The 24718-nt window shown below is 35.9% G+C and overlaps 1 protein-coding gene across 2 annotated transcripts in view; it reads right to left on the bottom strand.

Annotated features, from left to right (window-relative positions):
• LOC131239915 (cystinosin homolog) overlaps positions 1 to 24718 on the bottom strand; it is a 60969-nt gene that overhangs the window by 9316 nt on the left and 26935 nt on the right. For both annotated transcript variants that reach the window (XM_058237845.1, XM_058237844.1), the window contains exons 5-7: positions 21958 to 22000; positions 18961 to 19078; positions 18828 to 18877 (exon numbers count right to left, since the gene is read on the bottom strand). In XM_058237845.1, coding sequence (XP_058093828.1) covers positions 18828 to 18877; positions 18961 to 19078; positions 21958 to 22000 — 211 coding nt within the window. The remainder of the gene's footprint in view (positions 1 to 18827; positions 18878 to 18960; positions 19079 to 21957; positions 22001 to 24718) is intronic.

Raw genomic sequence — 24718 nt, 5'->3', positions numbered from 1 at the left:
TTATTAGCAAGCTATTGAATGGTATTTATAATTTAATTTATATAGATTTGTTTCAATTCCCTTTATCTCAGATATTTCAAGTTTGATTCTAAAGAGAGTAACCAATACTCTTCTTATGAGATCTAAGAGAATTGATTCAAGTAGCCTTTGGGTTTAGCTTAATTAAAATCAATAGAACCCTAGACCCTTTCTATCTGACTGAACAAGGAACAATCTACATTCAAGAAAGAGGTTCTTCTGCTACAAGCTTCTGATACGTCTTCTACGGTGAAGATAAATATACATTCTAAACTCTTTTAGGTTTTTCTGAGACTGCCTATTAAATTCTCAGTTTAGGTTTTGTTTGAGATAGCCTAAAAATCTCAGTTTGGGTTTGATTGTGATAGCCCATGAAAATCACAAGAATTGTATAAGGTTATTAAGGTAAACCTGGGAAAACCTTTTCAAAGTGAAAGCCAAAATTACGAGGGAAGTAATTTTGGGAGTGGAGTAGGTGTGCTTGTCTTTAAGCACTAAAATACTATAATCCTTTGTGTCATGTGGTGAATGCCTTCATTTTATTTGTGGTGAATGATTGTATTTAATTTCAGTTGAGTGGTGAATGTTGTCATATTTTAATTTACTCTTGCAAGTTTGAAGTTTTGATTTTAATGAAATTCGTGAAATAAGGTTGTCCTTCCAAAACTTTAGGTGAAGGTTGTCCTATGAATTATTTGGAATCAACGTTTCAATACTTAAGCAATTGAAATCTTTGGGTTTAACTTCAAGTTTGATTCTAAAGAGAGTAACCAATACTCTTCTTTTGAGATCTAAGAGAATTGATTCAAGTAACCTTTGGGTTGAACTTAATTAAAATCAATAGAACCCTAAACCCTTTCTATCTGACTGAACAAGGAACAATCTGCATTTAAGAAAAAGGTTCTTCTGCTACAAGCTTCTGATACGTCTTCTACGGTGAAAATAAATATACATTCTAAACTCTATTTGGTTTTTCTGAGACAGCCTATTAAATTCTCAGTTTAGGTTTTGTTTGAGATGGCCTAAAAATCTCAGTTTGGGTTTGATTGTGATAGCCCGTGAAAATCACAAGAATTGTATAAGGTTATTAAGGTGAACTTGGGAAAACCTTTTCATAGTGAAAGCCAAAATTACGAGGGAAGTAATTTTGGGAGTGGAGTAGGTGTGCTTGTCTTTAAGCACTAAAATACTATAATCCTTTGTGTCATGTGGTGAATGCCTTCATTTTATTTGTGGTGAATAATTGTATTTAATTTCAATTGAGTGGTGAATGTTGTAATATTTTAATTTACTCTTGCAAGTTTGAAGTTTTGATTTTAATGAAATTCGTGAAATAAGATTGTCCTTCCTAAAACTTTAGGTAAAGGTTGTCTTACGAATTATTTGGAATCAACGTTTCGATACTCAAGCAATTGAAATCGTTGTTTTATTTACATATTCAGCACTTATTCTCGATGGTATCAGAGCGGGTTGCTCTATTTTTTGGATTTACCTCCTTGAGCTAGATCCAGAGCTTTATTATGTCAAATTTCGACAACTTGTCCATTACCAAGCCACCTCCCTTTGATGGATCTAACTATTCATATTGGAAAACTAGGATGAGGATTTTCCTCAAATCCTTGGATGAAAGTGTGTGGCAAGCCACTGTAACTAAGTAGATCCCTCCAATGATGGAAGTAGTAGCCAATGATGGAACCATATCAATGAAAGAAACCGCATTTGTTTTTTGGACTATGGTTAAAAAAGTGAAAGCAGTGCAAATGCAATGTCCTTAAATGTTATAACTTGTGTTCTATCGCCTAATGAATTCAAAAGAATTATTTCTTGCGATACAACTAAACAAGCCTACGATATTCTCGAAATGACACATGATGGAACTATTATAGTAAAAAATAATAATAATTTAAAATTAAAATCCTCACAACCAAATTTGAGGAGATTCGTATGGAAGAAAATGAGTCTTTTATGGACTTCTATATAAAATTGAATGACAAAGTAAATTCCATGTGGGGTCTTAGAGATGGAATCCCTGAAAGCAAGTTTTGCGCAAAAATATTGCGATCACTACCTGATAGGTTTAATTCAAATGTTACTGCTATACAAGAGTTAGGGGATACTGATGTTATGAAAGTTGAGGCGTTAGTTGGTTCTCTTCAAACTTATGAGCTGAATTTCAAAGCTCCTAAAGTTAAGTCCATTGCTGTTAAATCTTCTAAATCTAATTCAAAAGAAACTAATGCAAATTTTGATTTTGAAAAAAATGAAGATGATATGGCAATGTTAGCAAAGAAATTTTATAGAATTTTTAAAAATAAGAAAAGAACATATTTTCAAAAACCATCTGATAAAAGAAAATCAAAATCAAAATTTTAGAAATCTAAAACAAAAGACAGTCAATGTTTCAACTGCTATGAATATGGGCACTTAGCTTCTAAATGTCCTAAAAAGGATAAAAGAAAAGGCATGATAGCTACTTGGGATGAATCGTCAGAGTCTAAAACTAACTCTAAATCTGATGAATCAGACCAAGAAAATGCAAACGATGTGAAAGCCTTTATGACAATAGCAAGAGTTAGTTCTTCAGACAGTTGTGAATTGTGATATGTCTGACAATGAAACTCTAAAAAGTGACCTTGAAAATGAAGATGATCTTCAAGATGCCTATAATGCCCTATACAGAGAGAGTTGTAAAATAGCTGTCAATTTGAAAATTCAAAAAGAAAATTATGCTAAACTAAAAGTAGAATTTGAAAAGGTTGTTTTAGAAAAATCTCATTTTTCCGATTGTTTTGAAAAAATCAAAATTATATTTAAGTTTTAAGTCTTCCGAATTGCAAAAACTTAAAACAGAAAATGAGAAATTAAAACTTGAAGTTTCTTCCCTTCAGAGTTCAAAGGATACTTGGAAATATGCCCTTGGTGACCAAAAACTTGAAAAACTGTTAACCTCATCGAGGCGATGTAGTGACAGGTCTAGTCTGGGTTATATTAAAAATAACTCTTTGAAAACCAAGGATTCTGCTCCTATCTTTGTAAGAGGAGAGTCCTCGAACTCTGAAGGAAAGACTCTAAGAGATTCAAATTGTAAAAAGAATGAATTCAAAAACTCAAAACCATTTCAAGTCTCTAAAATAAATAATATGTCATCAACTATAAACATCAAAAGAATAATAAACCTCCCTTAGCTGAAAAAATTGTGGACTTGCTTAAAGAGCTATTGAAATCCAACTCGGATAAGACAGGAGTATATAGAAAAAGGAGAAATCATAACTCCCAAATACAGCGAAAAATAAGAGATCCTCCTAAACCTAGAACCGTAATGAAATGGGTTCCAAAGGTTAAGTGTTTTGTTGCCTACACAGCTTTCAAAGCAATTAGCCATTCAAGGTGGTACCTGGATGGTGGATATTTGAGACACATGACAGGTGATAAGGCGATATTCTCAAACATCAATGAAGTAAATAGTGGCTCAATTACATTCAGAGATGGAAGCAACTGCAAGATAAATGGCCAAGGTAATGTACAACTTCCTAACTTTCCTCTCTTTGAAAATGTGCATGTTGAAGGATTAAAACACAATCTTTAAAGTATATCTCAGATCTGTGATAATAAGCTTAGTGTAAAATTTTCAGATCACGGATGTGAGATTATAAATGAAAAAGGAAATGTAATATTAAATGGTCACAAAACATCTGAAAATTGCGATATAATTGATAACTCTTGCTCAACAAACCATTCATATTACATGGTCTAAACAGACGACACTAAACTATGGCATAAACATCTTGGACATGTAAACTATAGAGATCTATATAAATTGAGTAAAAGAGATCACTTACGTGGCCCACCCAAACTGAAAAAAATAGAAAAAGTGTGTGGCGTATGTCAAATTGGCAAGTAAATTAATAGTCACAAGAAAGTGAACTCCTTAGCCATGGCTAAACCCCTTAAACTTCTCCATATGGATTTAGTCAAGCCAACTAGAACGAAGAGTAGAGGCGGAAAGAAATATTTTCTGGTTGTAGTTGATGACTACACTAGATATACTCGGGTAGCCTTTCTGAGAGAAAAATCAGATACTCTTAATGAGGTCAGAAAAAATTTAAAATGTATCTAGACTGAAAAAGAGTTATTTGTGATCAAAATTAGAAGTGATCATGGTACTGAATTTGAAAATAACATTTTTGAGAAGTACTATAATGATCATGGTATATCGCATGAATTCTCTGCTCCAAAAACACCTCAACAAAATGGTATTGTTGAAAGAAAAAATAGAATTCTTTAAGAGATGGCTAGTGTAATGCTAAATAGCATGAATCTACCAAAAAATTTATGGGCTGAAGCTATTAGTACTGCATACCATATAATAAATCGTGTATATATTAGAAAAGCTAAAAACAAAACAGCTTATGAATTATGGTTTAATAAAGAGCCCACAGTTAAATATTTTCGAACTTTTGGAAGCAAATGTTTTACATTACTTCACCGAGAAAATTTGGAAAAATTTGAAGCCAAGAGCAATGAGGGAATATTTCTAAGTTATGCTCTAAATAGTCGAGCATACCGGATTCTTAACAAAAGAACTGGGGTGATACAAGAATCTATAAATGTTGTGATAGATGATCAACAAATTACAACTAGTCCTAATCAAGATGATGATGATGATGTCAATTTGATTAATATACCTGACTCTTCATCTAAATCAGACAATACCGAGTTAAGGTTAGTCAAAGGCCATCCGACTAATCAAATACTTGGTAACCCTTGCACTGGCGTTCAGATAAGAAGACAACTAGAAAATATATGTAATCATGTCTGCTTTACTTCCCAAATTGAACCAGGCAATGTAAATGAAGCACTTGCTGATAAAAGTTGGATTAATGCCATGCAAGAAGAATTAAATCAATTTATTAGAAATGATGTATGGTATTTGGTTTCCAGACCTACTAATAAACATGTGATTAGAACCAAGTGGACTTTTAAGAATAAAACTAATGAAATGGTAAACATTATTAGAAATAAGGCATGACTGGTTGTACAAGGGTATACTCAAACAGAAGGAATTGATTATGATAAAACCTTTGCACCAGTTGTGCACCTTAAATCAATTAGGTTATTTATTTCTATTGCATGCCATAAAAAATTCAAAATTTATCAAATGGATGTCAAAAGTGCATTTTTAAATGATGATTTAAATAAAGAAGTATATGTTGAACAACCAAAGGGTTTTGAAGATCCCAAACTTCCAAATCATGTTTACCGTCTTAAAAATGCTCTTTATGGGTTGAAATAATCTCCCAAAGCATGGTATGAAAAATTGACTAAATTTTTACTTAGTCATAATTCTGTTATGGGTAGTGTTGATAAAACTCTATTCTTCAAGAAATATAATGATCATATCCTGATAAGTTCAGATCTATGTTGACGATATCATTTATGGATCTACGTGCGCTAACTTATCTATTGAGTTTGCAGATCTAATGAAATCCAAGTTTGAAATGAGTATGGTCGGCGAACTAAACTATTTCCTTATATTACAAGTTAAACAATTTGAAGATAGAATGTTCATCTCACAGACCAAATATGCATTGAACCTTGTAAAAAAGTTTGGTTTTAAGAATGGTAAAAATTTTGATACTCAAATGAGTACGACTCTTAAACTCTCAAAAGATAAATTAGGTAAAAGTGTAGACTCTCGTTTATACCGAAGTATAATTGGTAGTCTTTTGTAATTAACTACTAGTAGACCTGATATTGCATTTAGTGTTGGAATATGTGCTAGATATCAATCTAATCCTAAAGAATCGCACTTAACTGCTGTTAAACGGATAATCAGATATGTCGCAAGTTCTGCGAACTTAGGTCTATGGTATCCACATGATACGTCTGTACAAATTGCCGGATATACAGATGCAGACTGGGCAGGAAATGTTGATAATAGAAAATCTACTAGTGGTGGATGTTTCTACGTTGGAAACTGCTTAGTATCTTGGCTCAGCAAGAAACAAAATTCCATCTCTCTACAGCTGAAGCTGAATATATTGCAGCAGGAAATGCTTGCACTCAGCTAATTTAGATGAAAAGAACGCTAGCTGATTATGGAATTATACAAGATACAATAACTTCATATTGCGATAATTCAAGTGCAATTAATATCTCTAAAAATCCAATTCAACATTCTTGTACGAAACATATTGACATACGATACCATTATATTCAAGAATTAGTTGAAGACAAGTCTATCATGCTGGAATACATTTAAACTGAGAAGCAGCTTGCAGATATACTAACTAAGCCGCTCGACAAATCTAAAATTTCAAACTTGAAGCATGATATTGGATTATGTATTGTTAAATAATTATTTTATTTTATGCATTTATGTTTATGTTTATTTGTAATAATAAAATGCATGAATTGAAAATAAAATTTTAATAAAAATTAAATGTCAAAAAATCACAATTTTTGAGATTTTTTTACTAGCCGAGGATCGCGCAGATTTGACTCTAAAAGGGGAAAATCCCCAAATTTCTTTCACTCCACCTCTTCTTCATTGGCTAGCCGGTGCCCCATTCGACCAACCCATCTTCCAATCTTGCTAGTAAGTGATTTTCTTTCAAATTTCTTCTAGTATTTAGTGGTCTTTTGCTAGTAAATCATATTTGACTAGTTTTTTCATCATTTGAAACCCTATTTGTTGTGGGTTTTGACCAAATCTGATCTACTCATTTTCCCATCATTTTCTTTGATTTTTTTTCATGTGCAAACTAGTATGGAGTATAGATCTAAGAAAACAGCTCACAAAAATCGTGTCACTTCTTCTTGTAAATCAACTCCGATTGGTGTAAGAACCCTATGGTCGCCGGAAGATGATCCGGAGCACATTCAGGATTTTCGCACTAGAGATACCATCATTGAAAAATCGGTTAATTTAGACCACGTTGCTCGTTTTGGTCTTGTTCCTATTCTGTCTGAAGTTGGTTGGGAACGCATTTTGGGATGGGGTGGAATGGCTTATCGCTCCATTGTGCAAGGAATGTACGCATCCATTTGTGATGTCTCACTTGAGAATTTATCATTCTCAGTAAAATTTATTAAAGGGACATTGACAATAATATCGCGAATTATTTCAGCGTTAATGGATATAGTTTGTGCGGATGATGGCATACAAATTGCCACATTATCAGAGAAAATGTCCAACTCTGAAAAACAAACCATCACACGCAAACTATGTCGCTTTAATGTAGAATGGCGGTCAAGTAATGCTCTCCCCGCAAACCAAATGCTCCCTAAATACCATGTACTACATCGAATTTTCACATCCAATGTTTATCCTCGAGCCGAGAATAAGACTAATCTTACACCCTTCATGGTTAGAGTATTTCACTCTGTTATTTTTGGTATACGTGTCTGTTTGTCGTCCTTAATTTGCTATATCATTATTCAGTTTCGCTTGCATCCCAAGCATGGTTCGATTCCATTTGCTCATCTTATGACTTGCCTTGCGTTTCATTACAATATGCAAATTCCTTCGTTTGAGCCACCGGAATCTGAACTCCTGTTTAATAATTCCAATCTAACTATGATGAACCTTAAACCTCTTCCTACCGATACCGATACAAATATAGGGGTGTAACGGCAATGCGGGGGCGTAACGGCCCGTAACGATGCAATTTTTTATTTTTTATTTTTGCCAAAAAAATATGAAAAAATATGGATTAAATCCGAAATATTCTAAGCATTCCAAATATGCATTCATTTATAAATTGGAACATGTTTATGGTGGTGTAACGGTCTACTCTTTGGTGAGAAGTTGTATCGGACTGTCTGATTAATTTTTGAACCAGGTAACCTGAATTTGATTACAAAATTCATATGTTTAATTTTCTAAATATCTAATTTATATACTTAACAATTTGATATCATTTCTCCCAATAGTTCTTTTTTAAAAAATGAAATTAAATTCAGGTAGATGGCATTGCCAATTTAGGGCTAACTTGGAGGACCAATCTATGCCCCAAATCAGCCTCAAATTCATGCAATTTATTGCCATTATCCCACTTATGAATTGGTGGACATTTATTGGATAGTGAATCATGAAAAAAAATCAAAAGGCCCTATTTTAAAAAATAAGTCCACAAATTAACAATTAAAACTATTCAAACAATTTGATTTTGGCATTGTGAGTTAGCAATTGCAGTCCATAATTTAATTGGTAAATTTTAAGTTAATATATGTCTCGTGTACAATTTTTTAAGGGCCCGAATTAAGCGGGACTCGGATTGTGAAGTGTAGCACACGTGTCAAAGTTTTGTGGGCCCCACCTGTGATGAATGTTTTATATCCACACTGTCTATCCATTTTGCCAAATAATTTTACGGCATGAGGTCAAAAATGAGGCACATCCAAAGCTCAGGTGGACTGCACCATAAGAAACAACAATAATTAAACGTTCACCATTAAAAATTTATCGGGGGCTACAAAAGTTTTAGATCAAGTTGACATGTGTGTTTTCCCTTCATCCACCTTAGTGTGACCCAATTAATAAGTTAGATTGAAAATAAACATTACAGTGGACCTTAAGAAAATTTTAATGGTGAGCATTCTATAACCACTGTTTCCTATGGTGTGGTCCACCTGAGATTTGGATATTACTAACTTTTTGGATCCTGACCTTAAATGATGTAGCAAAATGGATGGACGACATGGATAAAATATATACATCATGGTGGGGCCCACTCGGGTCTGATCATGAGGTATGTGTTATATCTAAACCGTCCATTCATTTGACGAGCTCGTCTTAAGGCTTGACATGGACAATAATACAGATCTAATTATCAAGTGGACCACACTACAAAAGGCAGTGGAGGATTGAACGTCTACCATTGAAACCCTTCTTGGGATCACAGAAGTTTTGGATCAATATGAAATTTGTTTTTCCTCTTCATTCAGGTCTTTTTGACCTTATGAACAGATTGGATGGAAAATAAACGTTACGGTGAGCCCTACGAATTGTTTAACGGTGATAATCATTATCTCCGCTGCTATTTTTGGTGTGGTCTAAACGATCTTTGGATATAATTCATTTTTTTGGTAGTGCTCTAAAATGATCTATGAAAATAGATGAACGGTGTAGATATAATAAATACATCACTGTGGAGCCCTGTAACTTTGATCTCCTTTGAACCGTTCGTACAACTCGGAGCTCGAGAAGTGTCAGCGCTCGTCTTAGCATGACACGTACATACAACAGCTAGCTGGTGTGTGGTACGCCTGCAAATAAAAAAAGAAGGGAGAGGGAAACCAAAAAGAAAGAAGAGGGAAAGAAGAGAGAGAGAGAGAGAGAGAGAGAGAGAGAGAGAGAGAGAGAGAGGAGAAGACGAAGAAGGCCGCAGCTAACCGAGAAGAAGAAAAAGAGGAGGAAGAAGAAGGAGGAGAAGAAAAGAAAGAAAAAAAAAAGGTAAGTTTTTTTTTTTTTTTTTCCTATTTTTCAAGGCCCGTAACAGCCGTTACGGGTCCATAACGGTCCCGTAACGGCGTTACGATCATAGAATCGAGGGGGTGCCCGTTTCGACCCCATATCGCGTAACGGTGTCGGCCGTTACCGTTACGTATCGGCCAATACGGCCGTATCGTAATGGATACGGGACACCTTGCTTCCTACACAAAATGAAGAAGAGAAGGAAGCACAGCCAGCTGCAAACACTACCATGGAAGACATCTTTAATGAGTTGGATGATGATTCAGATGATCCAGCTAATTCCGACTACCAACCCTCTCGAGTGGATGAGCGACTTAAATCACTGGAGGAGAAAGTTGAAGCCTTGCATATATCGCAGGAATCATTGGTTCAAACCCACAAGTCTTCAGTGAAGTACATGAAGAAGTACTTCCATCGTATCACCAGGAGTTTGAGCCAACATGATCCATCACTGCTGGCTCCTTCCTCTTGGTTGGATTGAGCCAAATTTTCTTTCTTTTAAAAGTTATTATGGGTTTGTAACTTAACTTTAATTTATGTCTTGATACTTGGATGATTTCACTGACACTTAAACTCACCTTCACATGCTTTGCTTTATGAATTACTATTATGAGCACTTTCATATGCTTATACTATTCTCCTTCCACATGTTCCTTAATATTGGACAATTCATATGCTTTATGAGATTTATCTTATTCTTCCTTTGTCATTTTGTGACAAAAAGGGGGAGAGTAGAATGATTAATGGAGATTTGAATTGAATGGAATGAATGAGAAATGAATGGCATGAACGCTATGTATGTATATGGAATGCTGTATGTTTTCACAGGGGGAGTTCCAGTTGTTCTTCTTCATTGATTAGTAAACTGAAGATTACAAGAAGATGATCCGTTACAAGACTTCAGTGATTACATATCTATAATGATAATTGTTTTGTCATGAAATTGACAAAGGGGGGGAGATTGTAAGTGCTAAAATGTTGAGCACACTTTAGTTGTCAAATTTCGTAAAGCTAAAACAACTTAACAATAGATCTTCAAGATCGGTCTATGTTCAAGAGAAGATCAAGCTCAAGATCAAGAGAGGATCAAGCTTAAGATCAATAGAAGATTAAGCTCAAGACCGGTCCATACTCAAGAGAAGATCAAGCTCAAGATCGACTAACGTTCAAGAAAAGATCAAGCTCAAAGTCAAGATGAAGTTCCAAGACTTAGTTCAAGTCAAAGAAGAACAGATATTTGATATATCTCAGGTGGTATAAAACCCTAGAAAGACCTTAGGACCAAGTACTTTCAAAAATGTGTTATTTTAGGTTTTTATGCTTATTTTGCTTGGAATTCAGTCAGCCTAACTTTTAGTTCGGGTAGCCTAAGCTTTCTCGGCCAGCCAACTTCAAGCCCGAAGCAACAATTGATTTTTGTTGCAAATTTGGCTAGCCCGAGTTTTGGTTCGACCAGTCCGAGCTTGAAATTCGACTAGCCCGAGAAAGTTCAAGTCAAATTCTAGCAACAACTCTTTTTGGAATTCAGGGGAATTCGGCCAGCCGAAGGGCAAATTCGGCTAGCCGAACTGGGCTGTTCGGCCAGCTGAAGTAGACCTCGGGCCAGCCGAATTTTGGATAAATCTTATCCTACGCTATCCGAAGTCCATTGAACCGAATCCGCTGAACTTAGGCTAGCCGAAGCCTGACTCAGGTTAGCCTAAGTTCCAACTTCTTTACATATAAATTGAGCTCCTCTCTCATTCCGAATTACACAATTTAATTATCGAAATCCTTTTGCAAGAGAGAGAGAAGCTCAAGTTATTAGCAAGCTATTAAACGGTATTTATAATTTAATTTATATAGCTTTTTTTCAATTCCATTTATCTCAGATCTTTCAAGTTTGATTCTAAAGAGAGTAACCAATACTCTACTTTTGATATCTAAGAGAATTGATTCAAGTAGCCTTTGAATTTAATTTAATTAAAATCAATAGAACCCTAGACCCTTTCTATCTGACTGAATAAGGAACAATCTACATTCAAAAAAGAGGTTCTTACGCTACAAGCTTCTGATACGTCTTCTATGGTAAAGATAAGTATACCTTCTAAACTCTTTTAAGTTTTTCTGAGATAGCCTGTTAAAATCTCAGTTTAGGTTTTGTCTGAGATAGCCTGAAAATATCAATTTGAGTTTGATTGTGATAGCCTGTGAAAATCACAAGAATTGTATAAGGTTATTAAGGTGAACCTGGGAAAACCTTTTCATAGTGAAAGCCAAAATTACGAGGGAAGTAATTTTGGGAGTGGAGTAGGTGTAGCTAGTTGTCTTTAAGCACCGAACCACTATAATCCTTTGTGTCATGTGGTGAATGCCTTTATTGTATTTATGGTGAATGATTGTATTTAATTTCAGTTGAGTAGTGAATGTTGTAATATTTTAATTTACTCTTGCAAGTTTGAGGTTTTGATTTTAATGAAATTCGTGAAATAGGGTTGTCCTACGAATTATCTGGAATCAACGTTTCAATACTTGAGCAATTGAGATCTTTGTTTTATTTACATATTCAGCACTTATTCTCAATTATTTGGCATTGTCCTAGTCACCCCCTCTCTAAGACATCTTAAGCTCTCCTTTTCTAAGTATGTTATCCAGAAGAACGCAAAGCATTCACCCTGATTGATGAGAATGAATAACAAGCTTGATTTTTGTTAATGCGAATGACCGTACTATGCTGATTCGCGCTCAGGCGAATGGTCCTAACAGGGAGGTCGTTCTTTCTTGCCCATTCTTTGATGGAAAAAAAATAAAAAAATGATTCGAGTGAATCCTCGTAGTCGAACCATGACCAGGCATGTTACATTTTTTTAAGGCCTTTTATAACCTATTTTGTCTCCCAAGTCCCCTTGTGTTATTCAATTAACATAAGCATCTTCATCTTGTAGGAATCGTTGAATGTCACGAGGAAGGTAAATGTCATGAATTTGTGTACTGTTGTCAATGCCTTGAGAGTGAATAATTGTTTTGATTGAAGAGCGTGTGAATTTGCGCTACTCGTCCCATTAGCCCCCCTATTATATGGGGGATTTGGCCTTTGAAGTTCATCTAGATCAGGCTCTAGTAATTGGTAAGCTGGTGTCCCAGTTTCTTAATGATGGGACTTGACTTTAGGCCAGTCAATCTGGCCAATAAGAGTCCAACTACAAGGCCTGAATTTTGGCCTTTGTTAGCATCATTTCAAATTTGGCTCTAACTAAGTTGCAATTTCCCTTCTGCTTGGCAGAAGAGGTGATTTGGATTTGTAATTGGGTAGTCCAAATATTCAAACTGGTATTGGTTAGATTTTATTTGTTTTTTTTTTTTTAAAAAAAAAAAATTTCATATAATAAATGGTAGCCCAATACCAATGGTTGCTTGGCATCCTAATAGGTACAGGTATGGGTATCTATTTCAGGTTAGACATGGGTGGGTATGGGTACAGTTGCCATTGGCAGGCATGGGTATGAGTATATGCCTATTGACTAGAACCCAGTCCGTTCCACTCCTACACTCACATGCCACCATGGTCCCATCCGATATTCACCCCCATAAAACTATTACATGCATGCTCCAAAGGGTTTTTTTAAATTTTAAAAAAAAAAGTATAGGCAAACAAACATCAAAACCCAAATTTTGAATTCCCATGGATTTTGAACATTGACCCCATTTCTATGCATTCAATACAATTTCCTTTTGAGATGCAACGACGACATTGTTATGGATTGCTTTGGCTTGTTTAGGTAAGTGGCCCATCCACATCCTGACTTCACTTTTCCTCCAAAGAATAAAACAAAGTTACACCATTTGGAACAATTAAAGAGATTTCGACCATTTAACTTCTAAGAGCCAATTTGCAAACTGGGATTTTGATTAGGTGGGTACAAGCATTGTTTGAAGTATTCCCGATATCATTGAAATATCACTGATATTATTCATATCTCTAACTTGACGATGCTAATAAAATTGATAGCGATAGCAATAACACTAGTAGTATCAGAAATTTTAGGCATCGGCAATGTATCGCTAGTGTATTGCCAATATTTTTTACTATGTAAATTCTAGTGGTCACTAGTATTGCCAATACATCAATATCGCCAATGTTTTCAACTATCTAAATTCCAGGCATCGCTTGTATCACTAGTGTATCAATGATATTTAAATAATATCGTCAATGTATCGATATTGCCAAAAATCTGTTTATTAAAAAAATTCCATTTCAAAATTTTTATGGGCGCATGGTTATATACAGTGTTCAATTTGTCAACAATAATATTGCAATATTATCATTATCACAACATGGGTGATATCGAGACCACAATCTTTCATTTCCTTTCAAGTTGTCAATGACTTTTTGCTGTAATATCATGAGTTGTCAATATTCTGAAATATTGATGGCTGTTTGGATGGAAGGTTGGAAGGTTGGATGGATGGAATGGTTGGACTGCTTTCTTATGATATCTCATGCTTTTAGTCCTCCATTAAATGGAAACTTATTATGCATGCATTCTTTTTGCAAATTTTTTATTCCCAAGTATGCAAATATGTGTAAAAAAATCCATTGTTTTGTCCAAATTTCCCCAATGTTTCCCTGCATTTCCAGTAATCGGCGATGTCGATATCGTTTCCATATCCCCGGCCAAAGAAACTTGTAGTGATACTGATACTTCGAACACTGGGTACAAGTTCCTAGTTAGGTGCAACATGTAGCAAGGGCTGGGAGGAATTTCATAGTAGGATGGACTTTTTTGCTCACAAATCATGGATCGTGAGGATAGTGAAGGAAGAAATAATAACAGGATCTTCCATGAATTGCTGACAAAATGCGCAAGAAAAGAACCAAGAGAGTTCTTGATGGGTATTTGTGCAAATACATCAGTTATCTTTTTTCATTATCGGCAACTTAAATTTTATTAAAAAGAAAAAAGGCTCAATGGTAGACACTATCTCAACTCTGAGGTCACGGGTTCGAGAACCCATGTGTGCATGGGGGTGTAAGAGTGTGTGCATTTCTCACCTTTTAAAAATAAAACAAAAAAGACCATTTGATGCGGACATTAGTGGTGCACCCTTTAGAGTGTACCAAAGGAAGTGTCGCCAACCGAGTACCAGAGCGGAGGAGTTGATGTGGATGGACGCTGGGTCCATCAGACCCATTTTCTGATGTAGTACGAGTGCAAGAGCGGCATGACCGCACCCTGATTGTAGGCCCATGGGTCGAATTTCACACTCTGTCGTGCGGGTGTTTTTAGTTTTAGGCTTTTGTTGTTCTTTTTCTTGTTTTCAGGGGCTTTAGTGCAATTTTTACTTTTTTCATCTTTTTGTTATTTTTCTTGTTTTCAATGGCTTTAGTGCACTTTTACTTTCTCCATGGCTTATATATACACTGTAAGAAACCTTCATTTAATAGAATGAATAAGAATTCGTATGTTTTTTTTCCCTCTTATATCAAAGAGATTAGGGTGTTGAGGATTCCACCCCGGTTTCAGGTTTCATTCTTCCTATATCTTCGAGGTGCAGGAAAAGGTAAGAACAAGATATTCCGTAACGGTAATGGTGGCCATAACGGCCACCATTGTTACCTTTAAGATATGAGCTGTAACAGCCGTTACAGCCCCCATAACAGCTATTATGGTCTCTCTTTTTTTCTATTAAAAAAAAAAAAAAAAAAAAAAAAAACTGAAAAACCTCTATCGGCCCCGTAACGGGCCGTTACAGGTCCATTACAGCCTTTACGAGGGACGTAAGGGGCCATTGTAACAGCCTTTACGGGTCATTTTATCCGTAACGGTCGTTACGACCCCATAACATGTGATGGTTGCCACTGTTACCTTTACGTAACGGCCTTTACGGAACATCATGGGTAAGAATCATCCGCCTTCTTTTCTTTCAATGACAAAGGATCTATACTTTCTTCATCTCAAACCCTCCCTTCTTTATCCCTTTCGTTCCTCTGGACATTCTCTTTTGGTTTAAACAGAAAAGAGGGATGGCTAGTCAATAGAATCAAATCCAAACTTGATTGTGGACTGACTTATGCCAGATCTGGGATATCCTCATATCCCTAGGTCCTCCCTTTTTACTGTTTTATGTGATTTTATGCTAAGGGGCATGATCTGACAGAATGATCTCATCTCTGTGTCGAGATTTACCTAATCCCTTTGATTGAAAACAGTTGGTTGATTAATTTATTTATTTGAATCTCATTATCCTGATTATACATGCATCTAAGGTTAGGCCATCACATGTCCCTGCATCACCATTAGATGGAAGCACCAACCAAAGAAGATGGAAGAAAGGAAATCGAGGCCTCCATCCAAGAACAAACAAGGTGTTTAACTTGAGAAGTGATGGTTGAGACCAGTACTTATACCATTAAAAGTGCAGTTGTTCCCTCTTTCCAAATATCCCAAATGATAGCACAAAACAGAGATTTCACACAATTTTATGCTTCTGCCCAAAATGACACATCCTCTGAGCCATTGCAAGCTGTTGAGTAGATTGCAGTATCCAACACGCCATCTTGAATTGTTGAACCAGCAACACATGGTAGCCCCAAAAGAACAGTGGATTAGAAGGTAGTTGAACTGTTGAAGTCCTCTGCATCCCTAAGGCACAAACAGCACCTTATAATCAGGATCATATTCCTTCTACAAAGATGATTGGTAATAAGCAGCAGTCCTGACCTGTGAGCCATGCGAAGGCTATGGCTTTTGGAAGGGCTTTCGGTTTCCAAAACCATCCAGTAGGAGCTTTAGGATCACCCTCATCTGTCAAACTTCTATACATAGACTTGATTGAAATTGGCAAGAGGAATCTCAATGCCAAACCACAGTCTCCTCCCTCGAAGTATCAATCTTCAAGTGAGAAAGGGAGTGGAGAGTCTCATGAGCTCTTCCTCCTTGGTTTCAGATAGATTCTTTCTAAAGACTAGGGTCCAAACAATCTGATCATCCATGATATCAACATAGTCCCTGACGTTGGCCTCCTTACTATTGGCAATGACATAGAGATGATGGGAAATTTTCATTGTTGTGTACCACACCACCAATCATCCCAAAATAGAGTCAACAACCCATCACCTCCATTGAGACCCATACCTTGGAGCACCTTCGCTTCTGTCAACAACATACCCTTCCACCAGCCAGAGCATCTATATCTTGCTGATGGTGTGATGCCTCTACCATCCTCACGTCACCCATACTTTTCCACCACCTCTCCTCCAAAATGCCAGTTGTTTGGTAGCGAGACACTCCACCTACTTTCCGAACAAAGCCTCATTAACAACTTGAATAGATCGGATTCATGTTCCTGCTTGTGGTGTATGATTGCACATCTCCTTCCAATTGAGGATATGACATTTTTGTTTATCCTCCAACCTTTGCCAAAGGAAATCCTGCTGGATTTTGTCAATTATAGAAATCAAAGTTGCAGGATGCCAAAATAGAAACATAAAAAATAAAAATAAAAATAAAAAATAAAACATTGGCATGGTACCAACTGACAATTATCTTTTATTATTTATTTTACTCACTGTGAAAACTTTATTTGACCCTGATTAGTTTTCCCTTATCAGCCTATGAGAATCTCATTTCTTTTTTATTGTATAAAAACCATCAATAATTGTCAACAACAGGTTTGCTACATTCATGCTTTTTATCCATTAGAGCGTTCCTGTAATGATTATCAGCCGACACGAATCTCATTTCTTCTTGATTGTATAAAACCATCAATAGTTGTCAACAATAGATTTGCCATCTTCTTGATTTTTATCCATTTTAAACCATCAATGCATGTGTGGATAAGAAGATGACAAATATTATTAAGGCAAGTGAAAAAGAATTAACAAAAGATCCAAATGGGACCCTCTTGTCACTCCATCCCTAGCTAATCCGTTACCTATCTCATTGGCACCATTTGGGACCAAAGAGCATCTAGTTCCTAAACAAACAACAACAAATCTAATCTTGAGGAAACACTAATTGAACCTCCATGGGCTCAACTTAGGACCAGAAACCCACTGGAAAACCTGCAGAGAATCCCCTAGGTTACAGGAGTCCGAAACTTGATGAGGAAGATATATGCAGCCCCTCTCTAGTTGCAAAGAACACCCCGGTGATCAATTCCCCATATCTACAAGGGCTGGACAAAGCTATAGTCACTTCCCATTTGTCATTTCTCAAAATACCACCTATCTTTGAAAGAGGATGATTGCTTAGAGAGCCGCAATCACAATTAACTTTGATAAGACTTGCAGACAGCCCCATCGATGATCATAGGGGAGATTCTGCTCTTAATGGTGTTTAAGGAAGAGAAAATATTATCAAAGACCATACTATTTATTTCCTTCCAAAGACACGTTACTGTGTAATACACCATTTTCCACATAATCATCCCTATATGATTAAATGGACCAGTCACCCACCCTCCCATCACCTCTTTGGGAGACATGTTCATAGTGCAACTTTATCAAAGAGAGCAAAGAAGTGACCACATGGTTTGGGTGAACACACAATGAAGAAACATATGGTCCATAGTTATCCCTATTTTGAGAGAGGAAACAAATGCTAAGGATGGGAATACGCTGACGAGGTCACCCCAAGCCCGGGTAAAGGACGGTTGGCAGCAGGTGGGTGGCTGGTCTTTTTTCTCTTTTGTGAATGTTGTATCTGGAAGTGAAAATAAAACAAAAAATTTCTCCAAAACACATGAAACGGGACTTGTCAAGCTGCCAGAATACCTGGGACAAGGCTATCATCATGTTGATGATGACCTGACTCCTTTTACTGGTACTGAGAAGGCTGCAACCATTGAGGAAAGGACCTCTGATCCTACAGAAGGAAGATGGTAATCAACAAATAAAATGCCCATCTAAAGTATGGCCTTCAACATATAAGATGCCCATCTCCAGAAAAGTACATACATTCACTGTTCAACAAGTTTAGAACCATCTTGATTGCTTCTATGGTTGAGCCCATGATGTGCAAGTTTCCAGCTAACAGAAGTCTCAAACAAGGTGATTTAGTGGTCACAGCATACTACAATCAACCGAAGGCCAGGTGGGATTCTAGACCACTTCTTTATTGTCACTGTGGAAAGGTTGCATGCATCTACAGAAAGCAAATGCACATGCATGCTTCTATGTGTGCCTCAGAACATGAAAAAGGATAGAAGAGAAGAGATACAAAAGTACCAGCATATAAAAGACTAAAGACACAAAATAGCACACCATGAAAGAAATCAATAAAAATAATAGGTAGTTTTCTCATTTGCAGATTAATTCTGCTAAATGAAAGAAGGTAATGGTAGTCCGTACCAAGGAAAGCAAGGTCTTCCCAATGTTACCATAAAAATTTACAAATGTACCTGCAAAAAAGAGAGTTTGTTCATTGAACGAGCAGATAAATAATCAGTTCAAAATGATACAGCTCTGAGGAGTAGCAGCAGACCCTGGTCTAAAGATTGCACACCCATCTGTGCAAAATTTGTCACGCCTCCAAGTAGATCAAGTAAAATGTTGCCAATGCTCCATCCTTCTGTGCTTTTCCGACCAAAGTTCATGCAGGCCTAGCATAAGTGTCCTAGTTAGTGTCCGTAAATACAAGTAATATGTATGAATTGTCTCAAGCTTAAGACTACCAAAAGCACAGACCTTATAAACCAGTAACTGTAGTAAGTTTCACTGAAGCAGTGTAAATTACATTGAAAAAAGTAAATGAATTTCATTTCCATATCTCTTTCAAGTTGGTAGTCAAATCGATATCTATGTAAGGGAAACATTATTATTCCATCCATATGGCTGCCTTTGTACTAAAGGAATGTGAAGGGCCTATTTGCAATTTATTTATAAGACTTTTATAAAAGAACGAGAATAGGGCAGCCGGCCTAACTACCAAACACCCCCCCCCCTCCAATCTTCCTGTCCTAGCACCAACCCGCATCTTCTACTTGGCATCACGTCATGTAGGTGATGTCAGCAATGTACATTCGACTAGGTCCCTTGATGATGGAGAAAAGTATGGCATTCAAAAGAGGATGGTCCGAGAAGTTTTTTGGTGATTTTTATTTTTTTTTCAATATTATTGGTACGTTTTAAAGTTTCTTTTTTCAAAATAGAGAATGCCCAAAACAGTAGACAATTTTGTATCTCTGTCTTGTGTCTTTGTGAAAGTTTTTTGGGGAATTTTGTCCACATGGGTTTGGTACATTTGATTATTTGCTTCCTCTAAAAACAAGAATCGTTTCTTTTTATTATTATTATCAAATTTTAAAGAATTGTGATGAAATTGATGAAAAAAGGGCACCGTACAATCATATGAAGTTGTATGGCACAAATTTCCTTGAATGGTCTGAATATGTCAATATGTACATTGGCAGGCGAGGGAAACTAGGGTATGTGAATGTTTGGGTTCGAGAACTAGATATGGATTGGTTTCAATTTCATTTATTTTCTGAAATTCAAAATGACTTCAGCATTTACTCTCCGAAAATAGCTTCTTTTCTTTATTTATTTATTTATGATTAGCAACATAAGTTTATTCAATAAGAAAAATAGAAATAAAGGATCCATTAAGACCATGGATAAGAGGAAGTAAAACAAATACAACATAAGTTAACTCCCTCCCTACTGAGGGAGTTTTCCAACATGTTTGCTTTTCGTGGAATGAGTACAACGCTAGCACCCAGTCAAGGAGTTGGTCTCATTAACTATAAAGGAGAATTTCCATGATTTATACTTCCTTCTAGATACAAAAGATATCACACTTTAAATACTTTCCACAATAATTGGACTGTAGAAAGATACCCAGGTACCTTCAATGCTATCATGGTTGCATAAATTTCTACTTATTTGAATTTTGAATTCCCTTCCCTAGATGGGATAGAAAAACTAGAACTGCTTATCCTTTGTTGTTCCTTTATCGTTCTACAGTAACTTCTTTTATACCTCTTTCCCAGGTGTTCCTTTATTTCCATCCTTCGAGCACTATATAAATTTGAGAATTTATTATTTTTTCTTAAATATTTGAATGTAGATTTGGTTGTGAGGAGATCTTGCTTACTTAACTACTCATGAATCGTTCACTAACTATGATCTTGACAAGCAGTATACTACAACAAATGGGTTTTAGGGATTCTGTTTCTTGCAAGTATTCTATCAATGGGTGAAAACTTGAAACGGCTTTTGGCTATCATCTTTCATTGAAAGACTTGAGTCTGCTCAAGAGGATGTGGTGGGTGACTAGTAAAAAAGAATTGTGGCACATTCACAGTTCGGGCGATTTTTGGTTAAATCCTTTTATAGGCTGCTTCGGGCGTCTAGGTCATATAATTCCTATAATCATGCCTTCCACTTCTGGTACTATGGTGCTCCTCCCAAGGTCGTTGCATTCACTCAGTTAGTGTGAAGGAAAAAGGTCCTAATGATAGACAATATACAAAAAAGGTATGTGTTCATTCCCAACATGTTTTCCTTATGCATGAAAGCGGCAGAGTCAGTAGATTATTTGTTATCCATTGTCCCTTCACATTCAAGGTTTGGGTGTAATTTATTGTTCTATTCAACATGCAGTGGGTAATGCCCCATTCTATGGAGGTGGGGTGGGAAAGAGTGGCATGAATATTTGGCATCTCGTGCTTCCAGCTATATGGTGGGTTATTTGGGGAGAGAAATAGCCACTGCTTTCAGAATAGAGCAGGATCAAAGGAGAAGGTGGTGGGAAAGATTAAGATAAAAGTTTTAAATTGTGTCTAATTGTGATCTCCTTGCCTTCTTCGGGTTGTAATTTTGTTTTCTCCCATGTTGTATTCCTTCCCCCCTTTGCTTTGCTAGTGGGTCTTTAATAAAATTACTGTAACTAAAAAGATTTTAAAAAAAAGAAAAGAAAAGCTTGTTGCTATTGTCTAACCAAAGTTATGGCCCTTGACAGAGTCGAATGGGGGAACATGATTCATGTAGCTGACCCCAATTAATTGGGATAAGGCTTAGATGATCGATGATCGATGATTAATTCTTGTTCTAGAAGTTCCTATTAATGAGTAGGCATGCCAATCATGTCTTTCTTGACAGATTGATAATGATAAAAATATTGTACATAGTAACACTTGACATTACCTGGAAGTTACAGTCATCGGGGTAACAAGATAGGAATCGGATGCATGATCCGCATGATTACAAATATAATTGCAAAAATAAAAAAATAAAAAATAAAAAAATTCCAGTACACCTGTGTGAATCTAAATTTTGTATAAACCACCTAAACCCTAAGATTATCCCTTAGAATGAAAATTTTAATAATCCCTTTCGAAGATGTTGTACTCTTGCTTCAAAGATAAGATGCATCCACAAGTCATGCACATTATAAGGATTAGGGATTGAGAAATATGTAAATTTTGAAATATCTAAAAGCCCCATAAAATGATCCAAAAAAATGTGACGTAAGTCTAACCTGAGGAATGTATTTGATGGCTGTCATGAAAACTTGTATTGAGCTGCAATGGGCATGCATTGTGAAATGTTAAAAATAGATTTCATTGCAGTCCACTTATAACATGAAATAACACCATGAGTAGGCTGACAATGCTAGCTCGAACACAAACAAACAAGAATGCACCTTAAAAAAAAAAAAAAAGGGCTCTTGCTGAAATAGGAAATCATGACATTAAAGATTGTAAATTCAGTAACTGCAAAAAGTCTTCTTCCTCTGAGGCTTAAAAGAATGATCACAGTTCAACTTAAATTGCAAGGTGCAACAGGAACATTTACAGTAGCTGTATCCCATATCCTGGCACATGCCGCGCTCATTCCATCAAATGGTAGATATAAAATTACTTGTAAGCTCTGAAAAATGCCTTCAAAACCAAGGTTACCTGGATAACATTTCACTTTGGTACGTGATATAAGAACCAGCGCGTGGTACACTACTTCCTCCAATATGAGGTATGCTAGTAGTAGTATATAAGTTGCTACAATACATATATTGTATTCAATGTCCTACTAAATACGACTTCATATTGCAATTCATATGTGAAGTGATGAATATTATTTTTATAGACCCCATATACATAGTATTATATTATATGCATGTTCCTGAATAAATTCAAGTGTAAGGGCCCGTTAGGTAAAACTTATTTTTTGAACTTATCACTGAAATTGGTCATTTTCAGTGATTTTCCTTAATTCGGATTGTTTGGCAAATTAAAAAAATTAAGTGCTTAATTAATATTTTCACTTAAAAAATTAGGGTTTTTTTAAAGCTTCCTTCTTCTTACTTAACACTTAACATAGAATCCGGTAAGTAATTTTGGGTTTTTTTTAAATGAGAACTTTACCCTTTTTCTAATAACTTCCGGTGCAGGCTTTCACTGAGCTAATTCTTAGGGACGAAGCCGTCTTGATATGGAGAAGGTTTTTCCTTCCATTGTGATATATGTGTTATATCCACACCATCCATCCATTTTACCAGATCATTTTAGGACATGAGCCAAAAAAATTGAGGCAAACCCATAGCTCAAGTAGACCACAACACATGAAGCTATGTGGATAATGACACCCACTGTTGAAACCTTCCTAGGGCCCATCATGATGTTTATTTGCCATCAAATTTGTTCATAATGTCACACAGACCTGGGTGAAGGGAAAACACAAATATCAGCTTGATCAAAACTTTTGTGGCCCCAAGAAGTTTTCAAAGGTAGATTTAATCCTCACTGTTTTTTGTAGTGTGGTCCACCTGAGCTTTGGATCAGCCTCATTTTTGGGCTCAAGACCTACATTGATTTCAAAAAAATGGATGAACGGTATGGATCTAATATATAAATCATGGTGGGCCCATAAATCATGATGTATGCGATCGCATATGCAATGGCCAACGGTCAGTTTTTTGACCTTTTTTTTAAAAACAAAAAAAAAAATCCGGATTTTTACTCTATAAATATGCATTCTAAGCATTCCTACTTGCAAAAAAAAAAAACTCAAACTCTCTCTCTATTCTCTATTTCTCTTACTACATCCTCTCTTACATTACATATTTCTAATTCTAACTTCTAAGCACTTTACAATTTACATTCTACATTCCACTCCTCTCCATCCATATTCCATTTCCATATTTCTTTTCTTTTCTTTCAACTTTCAAGAATCAAGAATCAAGGGTACAAGAATCAAGAATCAAGAATCCAAGATACATGATACATGATACATTATACCATTACCATCCATATTCAAGAATCAAGATTCAAGAGTCAAGAGACTCCTCCTCACTCCTCTAGTCGTCTCCAATCTCCATCCACTAAGTTTTCTAAGTTCTAACTTCTAAGTTCTAAGTTTCTAATTCTAAGTTTCTAACAACTTCTTTCTATCATTTTTTATTTTTTTTAATATTTTGTTTGTTAATTGGTTTGTTACTTTGTTAATTGTTAGTTGTTACAACTTAGAATACAAGTTACAAGTTTGAAGTTACAACTTACAACTTACAAGTGACAAGTTACAACAAGATTTCAAGATCAATACTCAAGTGAAGTGGCAAAGGTGAAGAGAAGACAAGTAGACAACTTAGAGTCGAATTTGGAAGTTGAATGTTGGAAGTTGGGAACCTCTTTTAGATTTGTTACATTTGTAAATTATAATTTTACTTTTATTTGTGTGTAAATCTCTCTCTCTCTCTCTCTCTCTCTCTCTCTCTCTCTCTACAAGTGTAAGTGTGTAACTCAACTCTCTTTTTCTCATTTTCTTTTCCCTCTTCTTCTCCCTTTCTACAAGCGTAAGTGTGTAACTCAACTCTCTATCTCCCTCTTCTTCTCCCTTTCTAGTTTCTACAAGTGTAAGTGTGTAAGTATCTCTCTCTCTCTCTCTCTCTCTCTCTCTCTCTCTCTCTCTCTCCCCCAAGTCCCATCTTTTTAGGCTCTTTACTCTTTACTCTTACTTACTCTCTTAGATCTACTTCTTTCTTACTTCTTGGTTCTTCTTCTTACTTCTTAGTCTCTTACTTTACTTTAGTTTCTTTTTATTTGTAGTTTACTTTGTAGTTTCTAGTTAGTAGCTAGCTAGTTACTTTTTAGTGCTAATACACACACCACCATCCACCATCATAATGTCTTCTTCCCAATCTTCCTCTTTGAAGCCCAAGTCGAATGACCCGGGTTGGAAGTATGGGCACTACCGTAGTGCTACCGAAAAGACTCACATAGTATGTGAGTTATGTGAGTTTGTGA

Source organism: Magnolia sinica, chromosome 3 (genome assembly GCF_029962835.1).
Source record: "Magnolia sinica isolate HGM2019 chromosome 3, MsV1, whole genome shotgun sequence".
Classification (NCBI taxonomy): Eukaryota; Viridiplantae; Streptophyta; class Magnoliopsida; order Magnoliales; family Magnoliaceae; genus Magnolia; species Magnolia sinica.
The sequence above is the reverse complement of the archived record's forward strand: the minus strand, read 5'-3'. Positions and strand labels throughout refer to the sequence as shown.